The sequence below is a fragment of the Peromyscus californicus genome, unplaced genomic scaffold (assembly GCF_007827085.1).
Source record: "Peromyscus californicus insignis strain IS unplaced genomic scaffold, ASM782708v3 Scaffold_16__1_contigs__length_79575227, whole genome shotgun sequence".
NCBI lineage: Eukaryota > Metazoa > Chordata > Mammalia > Rodentia > Cricetidae > Peromyscus > Peromyscus californicus.
In genome coordinates this window covers 47,966,696-47,979,446 of record NW_026294458.1, presented here as the reverse complement: position 1 = coordinate 47,979,446, position 12,751 = coordinate 47,966,696, and the positions used below count along the sequence as shown (strand labels likewise).

General features: G+C 39.4%; 1 protein-coding gene across 3 annotated transcripts in view; it reads right to left on the bottom strand.

Annotated features, from left to right (window-relative positions):
• Nucleotides 1–12,751, bottom strand: part of Vgll3 (vestigial like family member 3) — a 45,411-nt gene that overhangs the window by 16,306 nt on the left and 16,354 nt on the right. For all 3 annotated transcript variants that reach the window (XM_052740979.1, XM_052740980.1, XM_052740981.1), the window contains exon 3: nt 7,288–7,818. In XM_052740979.1, the coding sequence (XP_052596939.1) occupies nt 7,288–7,818 (531 nt within the window). The remainder of the gene's footprint in view (nt 1–7,287; nt 7,819–12,751) is intronic.

Here is a 12,751-nt window from a genome sequence, read left to right as displayed (position 1 = left end):
TTATCCAATCTTTGTAGCCTAGTTCTGCTGGCACATGACTACCAATTGCCAACAAACAGGCACAGATTTCAGGATGTAATCTACAGATACAAAATTTACAGAATGAACTGGAAAAAGAAAAATGCAACCTGATTCCCTAATTTTCTTCAATAGACAGAAGTTTTCTCATTTGTTTCTATAAACGATTTTCATCCTAGTGCTCTGTCTTTTATGAAAACAAAGATATGCTTCACCAATCCATTCCATTGCAAAGCAGCCTTGTAGTACTGACTACCATAATCTTAACCAGGCACATAGTGTAGCCTATTAAAAGGGAACACTACACATTAAGTAGCAACACAGAGCAGGACTGGAGGATTGGGAGGACACTAGGTATTGAACCTAGGGTTTTATACACACTCAACACACAGTTTGTTACTGAGTTCTTCCCAGAGTTCCAGCATATTACAATTTTGAGCAACAATAATTCCAACCTGAATTATATTAAAAGACATTTCATCATTTGTGGACAAGACCCACTTTCCCTAGATATTCAGATTACAAAATTCATCTTAAGTCAGAATTTTGTCATCAAACGTCATAAAAATTTCAGAAAACTAATGTGACTGTGCTTGTATATTTTATCAGCTTTAGTGCCTATAAAAAAATAAACAGACAATGACATTGTCTACTATTTTCCAGTGTTATTCAATACCTATCCTCTGAAAATTTATGTTCTTAAAGAAATTATTTCTTTTTTTTGAAATAATTTGTTCTTGAGACAGGGCTCATTTTGTAGCCCTGGGTGACCTGGAGTGTACCATGTAGATGAAGCTAGTTTCAAACTCACAGAGATCCACAAGCTTTACCTCCTGAGTGCTGGGATCAAAGACATGCACCTGGCAGATGCATTCTTTATGTGTGTACATGTATGGCTGCATGTGGGTTTGTACATGTGGGTGCAGTGCCCACGGAGACCAAAAGCGAGCAGCAGAGAATACATGTCACATGCAGAGGTAAACAGACTTTGAGGAGTTGGTTGAGTCCTTCCATCATGTTGGCCATGGTGATCCAACTCAGATCATCAGACTCAGGTAAGCTGCCTTTACCCAAAGGACTCATCACACTGGGCTCAAGAAAGTTTCCTTCAGAAATAATCTAGTTTATGCCTTAATGTCTTGATGGAGTCATATAAATGTAGTTTTCTGTGCTTGTGGAAACTTTGCAGTCTTCATTTCTCAAGTAATCTGTGTCTCTAATATCTAGAATAATTCTGTTTCTCTACCTGGCCAAAACAAAAACCAAACAAACGAACAAACAAAAAAAAAACCCTGCCATATGACACACAATCTTGATTGGAAATCTGAAGATATATAACTTGGTTAGTGAGAGATGAACCATATTTTAGCTATCATTATATTTTGGGGAAGGCTCATCTAAAGATTCTCTCACTGACTCCAAATATTTAGTAGCAATTTATATAAATTTATATCTAATGGTCTTTAGATGTATTTTTAAGAAGTCAGAATAATATCAACACATGTTTTTGTTACTTTTCATATATATCTGATTTTATGAAAATATGATTTAGTACAAAATGTTCTTTATTTTCCTTTGAATGTCAGTTTTTGATCATGTTCACACACACACACACACACACACACACACACACACACACACACACTTATATAAGGCATTATGACATTCATCACCAGAAAAAACAAAATCATAACAAACTTGTAGCAGAAATAACATGAGGTCTTGTAAGAGAAATAAATCTGTGGATCTCCAGATGAACACAAGCTGAAGCCAGGAACAGCTTGTGTTTATAGAGAAGCTACATCACAAAGTGAAACTCCTTCTAGCTGTGTTAAGTTCAAAGGCAGTGAAGGATGTGAAAGCTATAAACGAAGTTAGCTTTGTATTTCCGTAAAGAAGCCTCATTAGCAAAGCTTTACTTGGAAAGTTAACACAGAATGCCTGGGGATTGCAAGATTATACATCTTACATTAGGTAAATTATGAACAAAAACTGTAAATTCGAATGTCAGGAATGCACTGAACTGTGAGAATCACTGTGACCAGTGAAAGGTGAGCCGATGAGGATTGCTCTGTGACATCCTATCTTATCTATGTCTGATAATAAATATGATGCACACAGTTGCAAACACTCTCACATTTAACTCCTCCTTACATACAGAAACCCAGGCCAACTACTCTGAGTTTGCTGGAAGTTCGCCTTCCTATCCTCTCTTGATCTTATCATTCTCCATATTATCTTCAGACTACCCGCTATTCCTAGCCTATACTCCTTCACAGTAGCTTAATGTAAGCTGATCATTATTCACAAAAATTGAAAACTGAGGTTTCTTATGAGGAAAAAGTTAAGGTAAGTGAAATTTTCAAAGTACATTCTGAGAAAAGTGTGCTTAAAACACAGTATGGTCCTAAAAACACAGTGTGAAAATCTCCTCCTGCAAAAAACTTAACGTGTGCACTTACTGAAGAATAAATAAAAGCTTTCAAAATGCTGAAATTAATGGTGATTGCTAAGAGAGTTACAAAGTATCCTATGTCCAAAAGTTCATTTGACTGTAGATCTTGTTTTCAGGCAAATCCACACTCTAGAAGTACTGGTCCACAGGACTTGCCAAACCCAGTGTCTAAACTGCCAATCAAAAAGGAAAAAGGCTAACGTGAGATTTATGATAACGGGCTTTGGGTAAAGGTGGGGATTTCTGTAAAGAGGGCAGACACAGGTGACTGGTGATTGTATCAGCATGTATGTATGTAAAACCTGTTCAACAGAGACAACAGTGGCTCAAAAGCAAGCCAAGCATGACAGCAGCACAAATTTCAAGGATACGTGGTGTGCACACCTCTAGCTTTGAGAACTTTAAATTGTGCACACAAGTGACTGCACTCAGGTAGTCCATTCCTTCAGAAAATATGGTGTCACCTCATTGCATTCTTATGGAAGAATGCTATCTACCAACTTCAGAACTCTACTATTCTATGCTATCGTTAACTTAAAAACTGAGATACAGTTGGAAACAAAAATTATTTCAAATACAGTAAATTATTTTTAAACCCCACAAATACAGAAGCACATAAAAATTTTAAGTGAGGTTCTCTCGATATCACAAGATATAATCATGATATTTTAAAAAATATATTCATACAAACATTTGTACAGGATAACTCACAGCAGTATTAATCATATTAAAGCAAATGTAGGATGCATCAAATACCTACCAAATAATGAGCGGGAAAATAAAAATGATACTGTCATTCAATGAAGTAAGCTCAACTCCTGGGAAGAATGGAATTCTATTCACACATAAGGTGGATGACACTTGAAGCCATCAGGTTAAGTGAGAGAAAGCACATATTGTAGGATTCTATTTCTCTCCAGTGAACAGAAAGGGGTGACTCTGTAGGGGTATTAAGTAAGTGAACAGCGACCAATAATGGAGAGTAGGAGGAAGCAGAGAGTAAACTCTAACAAGCAAACAGTTTCTTACTGAGGTGTTGGAATGTTTGGAACTAGACATTACAGATTATGGCACAAGATGGTGAATAACTGAAAACCACTGAGTCATACACATTAAAATAGAGCATATGTTATTCTAAATTGTAACTGCACAATAACTTTTAAAGTTAAAGAGCAACTTTATAGAAAGTATAGAGTACCTTCTATGTGATAGCACCTTTGTAATCAATTGCTTTACTGAACTGACTTGTTCTCCCCTCAGAATAATGCTAGATATTTTATAGGTGACGAAGTGGAGGCACCTTGCTCAGCGTCCACCTTGTTTTATTTTGTAGACCAGGCTGAGTTAGAAAAGTAGGCAGTCTGTCTCCATACTCGGGATATCCACTAACTTGCAGAGGTAATACCCTTTAACAAGTTGGAGCTACTCAAATTTCCAGAAAATTCTGAGTGATGACATCCTCCCCTAGGCTTTCTCTATAGTTGAGTGCCACCAAAGGAGAGCCAAGCAGTAGCAAAAGGGGTAAAAGACCCAGAAAAACATGAAATGTTCTTATCGGTCCCTACACATAAAAAAATGGTATCCACTTATACTATATACAATGCTTTGAAATTCCTTTGTCAATCAACATTATACCAAGTTCAATCCTCCTCCTTAGAGCCCCTTAATTTCTCTACATTTTGCAAAATAGAATTGCAGCTGTAATTATCGTTTCACTGGCACTAATGGAATGTTTATGTTCTCTTCAGATTAATGTACTGAAATCCAAATCCCCAAAGTAATAGTATTAGGAGATGAGTCCATTACATCAAGAAAGAAGCTCCCTTGTGAATGGGATTGGTGCCATATAAAAGCAGCTACAAGGCTAACATGGTCCTACCACCATGTGAACATGATACCAAAGGATGACCAATTGTGAACAAGGAGGCAGGTTTTCCTGTGACATGGATATGATCAATACTTTGACCTTGATCTCAGATGTCTCAGAAGTCTGAAAATCAGTTCTCTGCTGTCCAGAAGTCATCCTGCTTATGGTCTTTTGTGATGGCCACCCTAAGTCCTGTCTTTTATGGGTGAAACTACTATGTCCTTTACCAAAACATTCTCAAAGTAGTTGAATTAGATTATTTGCCATCTAATGAAACATGAAAATTATCTATATTTTGTTGGTTCAGATACATGGATTTGGATAAAAGTTCTGACGGCCTCACCTGACTCATCTCCCTCTTAGCTTGACTGTTCAGTGGTCTCTCAACACTGGGGACTGCCTGCACAGTCAGGTCACTATGGCATGGATTTCAGAAAGAGACACTCCTCATCCCTAATCCAGCTACACAACTCATTCCTTGCTTTTAAATTTTACATGGAAACATCTGTTATCACAGTCAGTCTGAGTAGGAGAAGGGTAGTTACTTCCTTCTCTTACTGGTCCCATAGAATGAATGCTGTACCACTCAATTCCTTTCCCTTCATGATTGAAGCATCCATTTTCCTATTGTCACCTCAAGACTCTCTCAGGAACAGTTCTGTTTGAGAGGTAGCTTCAACGAAGCAAAGACACCTTATCCAGTGTCATGTTCCTTTTCCCAGAGGCAAGCCACAACCAAGAACTTGTAAATGCAGAAACATAAAAGCCAACCCCTTGGGCTCAAGGACTTTTCTCACACCAAAGATATGATCCCCTAGAACATTATCCCAGAAACTGGCTCAAAGGCTGTTTCCTGTAAAAATTTATCCCTGCCATGCTTTTCCAGTTGGAAATTAAATGTGTCATTTGATATTATGTCTGAACTTGGGAGTAGAAACTGACCATATATGACTCAGCATCTTCTACTCTATCATCATTGGCTCGGGCCAGAGGGGCTGGCCCCCCCTTCTACTGCAGTTTGCAGGGTTAACACACCATGTTGTGCCTTAAGCCATTCTTTTCAGAGGCAACTATAAAGCAAAAAAAAAAAACAGCTCTTATTATAGTCATGGCACTCTGAAATGTGACAGAGATGACTATGCGAAGATTCTCTGAAGTCCAGATTTCCCCTGGTATAGGATACAAATTTAGTTCCAGCTAATAAAAAGTCCATTGTTGAAGGCAGTCAAATCAGAGATCTCAAATGATTATGCCAGTAAATGATCTTAATCTGTTAGGTTGCTTTGTTTTTCCAGTTGGGTGAAAACGTAGACAAGGAATGAATCTGAATTACTATTTAATTACTTAGCTTTCACTAACCATGAGTACCCTTTTGTACATCCAATAAGGAAACCTCCCTTCCATACTGCTAATCATTGTAACATTAGCATTTTTCACTTTGCTTCCTTACAGCACTGTTACTCTGACCGCACAGGGAACCACAGAACTTCTAGCTGAGAATTCTCTTGGAGCAAGCACAAAGATCAGTTTGGGAAATTGAAACACTACATAGGGGCCTGAGAAACCTATCATATATGTTATATACTGATATAAATATTATCTATAATATATAAACATACTAATTTGTTGACATATGTATATAAAGAAAAGGGAAGAAAAATTGCCAATAGCATACAGCAAATGCTTAACAAATTAAATTAAATCATGGATTAATAAAGCAAAGGAGATCCTCTCAAGATATCCTAGTGAACAAAACCTCTCTCCTGTCTGCTTCTAAAAGCTAAAAGCATGGCTTTTAATCTTGAGACTTTTTCAATCTGGAATTCTGAAAAAAAAAAATGCATGCACCAGACTCATTCCCAACTTCACAAGTACAAAAATAAGCAAAAATTAGCAGGGAATTAGAAACAGAAAGCAACAAGGAATCATGCCCATTTCCTCTTTATTGACAGAACATACAGAAGGCAAAGTCATCCCCTGCCTGTCAGGAGCACTGTTAGTCTGACCCCACAGAGGCCACAGATGTGAAACAGAGCAAGCCTCCAACAGACACACGGCTCCAGGTGGCAGCAACTGCATTGAGACCCCAACAATATCTGTCCCCAGACACTAAAAAACGTCAGCTTCTTTCTTCTGTTAATATATGACAATGGACAAAGGGCAGCCTGTGATGCTTAGCACTACAGACGCTCTTCAGCAGGAGAGCTAACCCAGTCCTCACCGTAGACTCAACAGGAAACTAAAACAGGTAGAGGAGGACAATGATGGCAGAAAGGCTAAAACCATGATCTCCAGGAATAGGGACTCCAGAGACAAGAGCTCTATAAAGAAACATTTTCATTACTATTTCTAAGTATGTTGAATATAAATTTACAGTACTCACTGATGTCCTCTGTTACTTAATTCAGACAGAATAGGAACGGGAAGGAAGGGGAAAGAAAACAAAGAGAGCAAAGAAGGAACAAAAAAAATTTGAAAAAAAAAAGAGAGAAAAGAATAGAAAAACATCTACTCCTCAAATATGGTCCCTATTTATTTTAAGTCTGGACTGTAGACCACATTCCAAAAGACAATCTGTTTTACAATGCATAACTGAAGCATACCACTACTTTTGAAATCTACTGGGCAGAACACATGGTGTAGAGTGCAGAGTCATGGGAGATTTAAAGAAGGGTTGAGTTATTTGTAAACATAAGGTATGAGAAATCCAGTTCAAAGGAACAGATCCCCCACATAGGCGATTCAAGAAAAGTGCTGAGACCTTTCTTAGGCAGAGCTTTCATGAGCTAGTCATTCAACTTTCCACAGGAATGCAGGAATTATTGCAAAATGCCTCTGTTCTACAAGCATATTAGCTTCAAGAGAAAACTTTGCAAAAAGTATTTTCCAAAACCTATGTCTCAACTTTTTCTTCTTTATCTAGAAAGGAGGAAATCTATCAGCTCACCTGTATCAAAGCCCACACTTGGCATGATGTCCACTGTTCCGTGAAAGGCTCCAGCCCATGCTGAGGTAGCAGTGGTGACTGTAGTCGGATCTGTCTTTGTGATGTCACACTGGGGAGCAGGAATCCTGGCAGTACGCACTGATGGCATTAGCAGGGGCCCATATGCGGGATCCAGGGCAGAACCAGCAGTTGGGTGGTGGTGGTGGTGATGGTGGTGGCGGTGATGCATGTGGGCGTGAGGGTGGTGATGCCGCATGTACATGTCATGCATGTGGCTGTAGGACGGGCTCACCTGAGATGCCAGAGGATAGTGCCAGGACTCAGACACAGTAGGGGGTGGGGCAGGGCCAGTCTGATGCAGACCATGTCCTGGCCAAGAGTTGGGGTCTGTTGTTGTAAAGGTGGCATGGGGTGCAGTGACTTGGAAGTCAGGATGAACTCCCCCCAAACAGGGCGCAGGTGGAGGCTGGTAAGAGCTGGTCCAAAAGGAAGTTGGAAAATTACTCCGCTGGCTTGAGAGAGCTGAGCTGTCTGAGAAGACAAAACACATTATTTACATAAGATAGAGTTCTGAGATAGATTTGCCTTTGCTTGTCCTGTAATGTTTAACGAGCAAGTGGATTACCATGCGCTTTTTTTTTCTCTACAAAGAGGAATCAGCTGATACAGGGTTAGCCTCTGGGGTCCCATGCCAGGGCAACAGGGCAAAATTAAAAGCACTGAGTGAGCCCCTGTATTTGCTTGCTGGGCTTCCTCTGTCCCAGTCTGAGCTGAGAATTTTGCTTCAATTTCATGACTGAAAAGCTTCATTTCCTGTTGGGAGCCTTGTGGCTCTTAGTTCTAAACAGAGGTCATTACGATATATTTCTCTGGTGAACCTTTGTACCATTGATGGGGTGTGTGTAGATTAGAAATAATTTCATTAACTTCAATGCCAACAAAATTTTTATTTAAAAATAACATTTCAGCCAGGCGATGGTGGCGCACGCCTTTAATCCCAGCACTCGGGAGGCAGAGGCAGGAGGATCTCTGTGAGTTCGAGGCCAGCCTGGTTTACAAAGTGAGTTCCAGGAAAGGCGCAAAACTACAGAGAAACCCTGTCTCAAAAAACCAACAAAAAAAAAATAACATTTCCATGCCAAAAGTAAGAAATGGCAGTAAGATCACATGTGATTGTCCCCACCAAATCACTGATCATTAAAAGGAATATATTTTATCTTTACTTTTGTGAAAACCTAGGAGCCTTGTGGTCTTGGCAATAACAATGGTTTACATTTAATGAGAAATGCCAAATGTCCAACACCAGCCCAAAAGCCGCTCATGAGCTCATAGAATTTTCACTCCAGTCCCATGAGAAAATGTAAAAGGTGTTGGCAAGTACAAGACTACCCTTCAAAACCAGACACCCTGCCTCAATAGTCAAAGGATGGTAGACTTCAAAATGGCCACTAGAGGGAACAATTATGACTGCAACCAGGTCGCCTGGATTTGGAGAGTCTTTAGAATTGATAACCAGCAAAGTTCAAGTTGAACTATACTTTTCAGGCCATATTAGGGAACTGTGGGAAACTATAGTACACACTTGAGGACAGGGAAGGAAGAAGGAGCATCCTCCTCCATCAGCTCCCTCAATTCACTGTCTCGTCTCAATGTTTACAGGTGACCTACATGGGTCAGAGAGAAAGTCAGAGCTGTGTAGACACCTGTCACTGTTAATCACACCAGGAGACGCACAAGGGAGGAAGACGTGCAAATGTCTTCAAGAGCAAGCTCACAAAATGAGCCAGAAAAGTGATAACTGTGTCAAAATTGAATGGCTGAGGAGGAGCTAGGCTTATGAAGGGGTGAGGTGGAGTTCTAGACTGATGGACCAGCAGGTGAAATATTAACACATCTACACAATCTACACAGATTCGCCAAACACAGCAACAACAATACCACCAGCATCAGTAGCATTTAAGGGATAAAATTCAATAGGCAAAATTTGGGGAGAAAGAGAGAGTGGTGGGAGGTGGGAGGGAGGGTGACAGAACGGAGATATGAAGGACTCACAAGTGTGTGGCCTTCCTGGTCAGAGAACTGAAATGAACTTTATCATAAGAGGCCTCCCAGGGAGCATGGAAAGGTTTGAATCTAGGGAATGACAAGGTCAGATGTGTATGTAGAAAGGTCTCTGCCCACCCCATAGTCAGCTTCTTATCACAATGTGTATCTATAGAAGCTGTGCCCTGTGAATCTTCACTTTCATTACAGACATGTCTTTTCTCATTTTATAACCATAGGTGGACTTCTTGATCTCTTTGTCACTTTCTTCCATTAAAAATATTAAAGCACTTTAATTCATACATTTGCAACTATATTGCTCAATATTTTTCATTCTGTCAAATATTCTATTGATTATTTCTGCTGATGTTCGACATTACTTATGTACATGCACTGCTGACATTTTTATGCCAGGTTCAACATATAAAATAATCTAGATTTTTACCACTGAACAAAGGGTATTCTCAGAGGTGCCCATTATTAGAAATATTTAATCTAGCATGTTTATCTTTTCTTACACTTCCAGAGCATGAACCTTAAAATAAATAATTTGAATAAACTACCACATGTATCATGAGGTTAACCAAATCAGTCCATCTCTGCCATATTCTGGCACCTTCTCTAAGCTCCCTAATGATTTTGGTATTATCAGGGCATGAACATCCACTCTCTCCCCTTCAAATCTGCACCAGTGTTGCCATGAATCACCCCCTCACCCTGTGGCCAGGGACCCACACTTTCATAATCATCTCTTTCTAAGCATTACTATGGACCTCAAAACCCTTGAAGAAACCTCTGATGCTCTTCAAGAGGAGAAGGACAGAAATTGCTGCTGAAGCCTTCATTCATTCCCAGTCATCTCCTCAATGAATGACTCACTCCTGACAATCACCGCGGATTAAAGGATAGCACTTACAAGTCAGCCTTATGGGCATTGTAGGGCAGCTTGCCAACCAGCAATCTTCCACTCTGCTGGCACACCTCCCATCTTTGGTACCATTCTTCTCATAATTTGTATCTCCTGGCACAACCAGAACCTGAATTATGAAAACTAACAATTCCTAATGATGTGAAAGGGACAAAAGTTCCTCTTATTCAACCTCCTGAGGATAATGTCCAAAGTACAGAAATAATACCTAACTTCTCTGATATCTATCTTCCTCTTGATTCTTACCAAGATGGAATCATTTTTATTCTTATAGCTGTATAAACGTTGTATATATGCACGCACAAATTCTCATAATGAACACATTCCTTACTGAAGTATTATTGTCCTATTTATGAAGCACTATATTGTGATGAGTGAACATGTTATCATTTTTTTAAAGGCACTCAATAAAAATTGAACCACTCTTTAAAATTCCCCAGGGAAAAAATAAAATTAAAAGCAACTTAATATTTTCCCAGTCTGTGTAAGGTCTCCTGAGATTAATATAAAGTTTGTAGGGATCTCGGCAGCCCTTTCCCACAAACACCGTCGCATTTTACACGTAAGAGAAGTGATACTGAATGGAAAACATGTTTATGAAGAAATCTTTGCTTCAGGATGGCTATTTGGTATTTTGCTTGTTTAAAAAAAAAATGTGACACAAAGAAACAGATGCTACACAGGGGCTTTGAGCTGGCAACAGCATGCTTATTTCATATGTATGTAAATTTTTTTCATTATCTGACTCTTTGCTTACGAGTACTTAATCACAGCCACATTTGGTGGATAAGAAAGCAGATGAAAAGCTGTGGGAGCTGTTTCCATGCAATGTTACCTCTAAGGTTAGTGGGGACGATTCAGAGCTGCATAACGTTAAGACTCAACTGGGATTCTGGAGTCGTCATTATTCAACATTCATACAATATTAGCATTCGGATGGTGCCAGCACTGATAGTCTCATACACAGAAATAATAATAATAATAATAATAATAATAATAATAATAATAATAATAATAAACTATATATGATTTTTGTTGAGTTCACTTTTAGGAATACATTTTTTTTTCTAAAAATTGAAAGACAAAGCAAATTGTGTCGTCCAATATCATCTTTCCAAAGCATGACAGTAATCTCATCATCTGACTTTCAGGGAAAAAAATGTTTCATAGAGAAACAGAGGAGTTGGACATAGATGACAGAGGCCAAGCACTTCTTTTAGAACGTCATAATACTGGGGTACTTTTTATAGCAACCCTGCACACACACACACACACACACACACACACACACACACACACACACACACACACGAAGAAAGAAAGAAAAAGCAAGAACAAAAACTGTGAAACAGTTTAGGAAAAGCTCAAATTCTATTTTTTTTAGATAATAAAAACAATATTAAATGGAAAATAAGGCAGAGAAATGCTATCATAAGTCATCTTTAATAATCTACTGCTGACACATTCTTAGAGTTAATACAGATGAAAAATATTGGTGTCCAACATAACATTTTCTTTTAAAATTCACAATGAAGAAAAAAATACTTAGAGCATCGGGATGCATGCCTGTAATTTCAGCACTCAAAAAGAGAAAGAGGCTGGAGGAGTCTGCAAATTCACTGAAAACCTGGGCTAAGAGTATCTACCAGGTAAGGCAGACCTGGGAGCAAGACCCTGCCTCAGAAAGGAAAAGGAGGAGGAGGAAGAGGAAGAAAGAGAAAAAAAAAAAAGCAAGAAGACTATTTAATCTCAACTCTTAACCTAAGGGTTCTTGACACCTTTTAAGGCCCTTTCCCTGGTTTCTTCTGATTCCTACAGAAACCAACTGTCAGGTCAGAAAAAGAATGACATGTGCTTCAATCATTTCTGTCATCCAGGAATTGTGCATTGCCATGGTATCCAAAGTCTGTCCTCCAGTTCCGGTTTTGTAGCATTGCTCAAAAATCAGCCTCCTGACTGCAATGAGAGCTAACCCTTGCGGGCACTATCATGAGGTGAGTCAGGCCTCACCTTCCTCTCACTTGCTTTTAGCACTTCCTGGAAGAAGCAGCCTCCAGGGCTTCCTTGATAGTCTGCTCCTCCGAACCTGCACTCCCTCAGGACATAGCCCTTGTTTCCCTTTCTCTTTGGCTCTGCTTGATCTGTACTATTCATTCTGAGGGGTCATTCCCATGTGGCTGAGTTCCTAAGCAAACCCAAACCGCATCAGCTAAGCATCAGCTAAGTGACAAACAAGTTTATTTTGAAGGTGCAAGAAAAATAAATGGCAGTAACTGCCATAGAGCAATGTTGTTAATTCAGAGGCCTACTCTGCTACATCTTACCTGACCACTACCCTTCTTCACACACACACACACACACACAGAGAGAGAGAGAGAGAGAGAGAGAGAGAGAGAGAGAGAGAGAGAGAGAGAGAGAGAGAGAGAGAAAGAGAGAGAGAGAGAGATTCACACAGAGTCACACACACACCCTGACTCACACATTTTCTGTAAA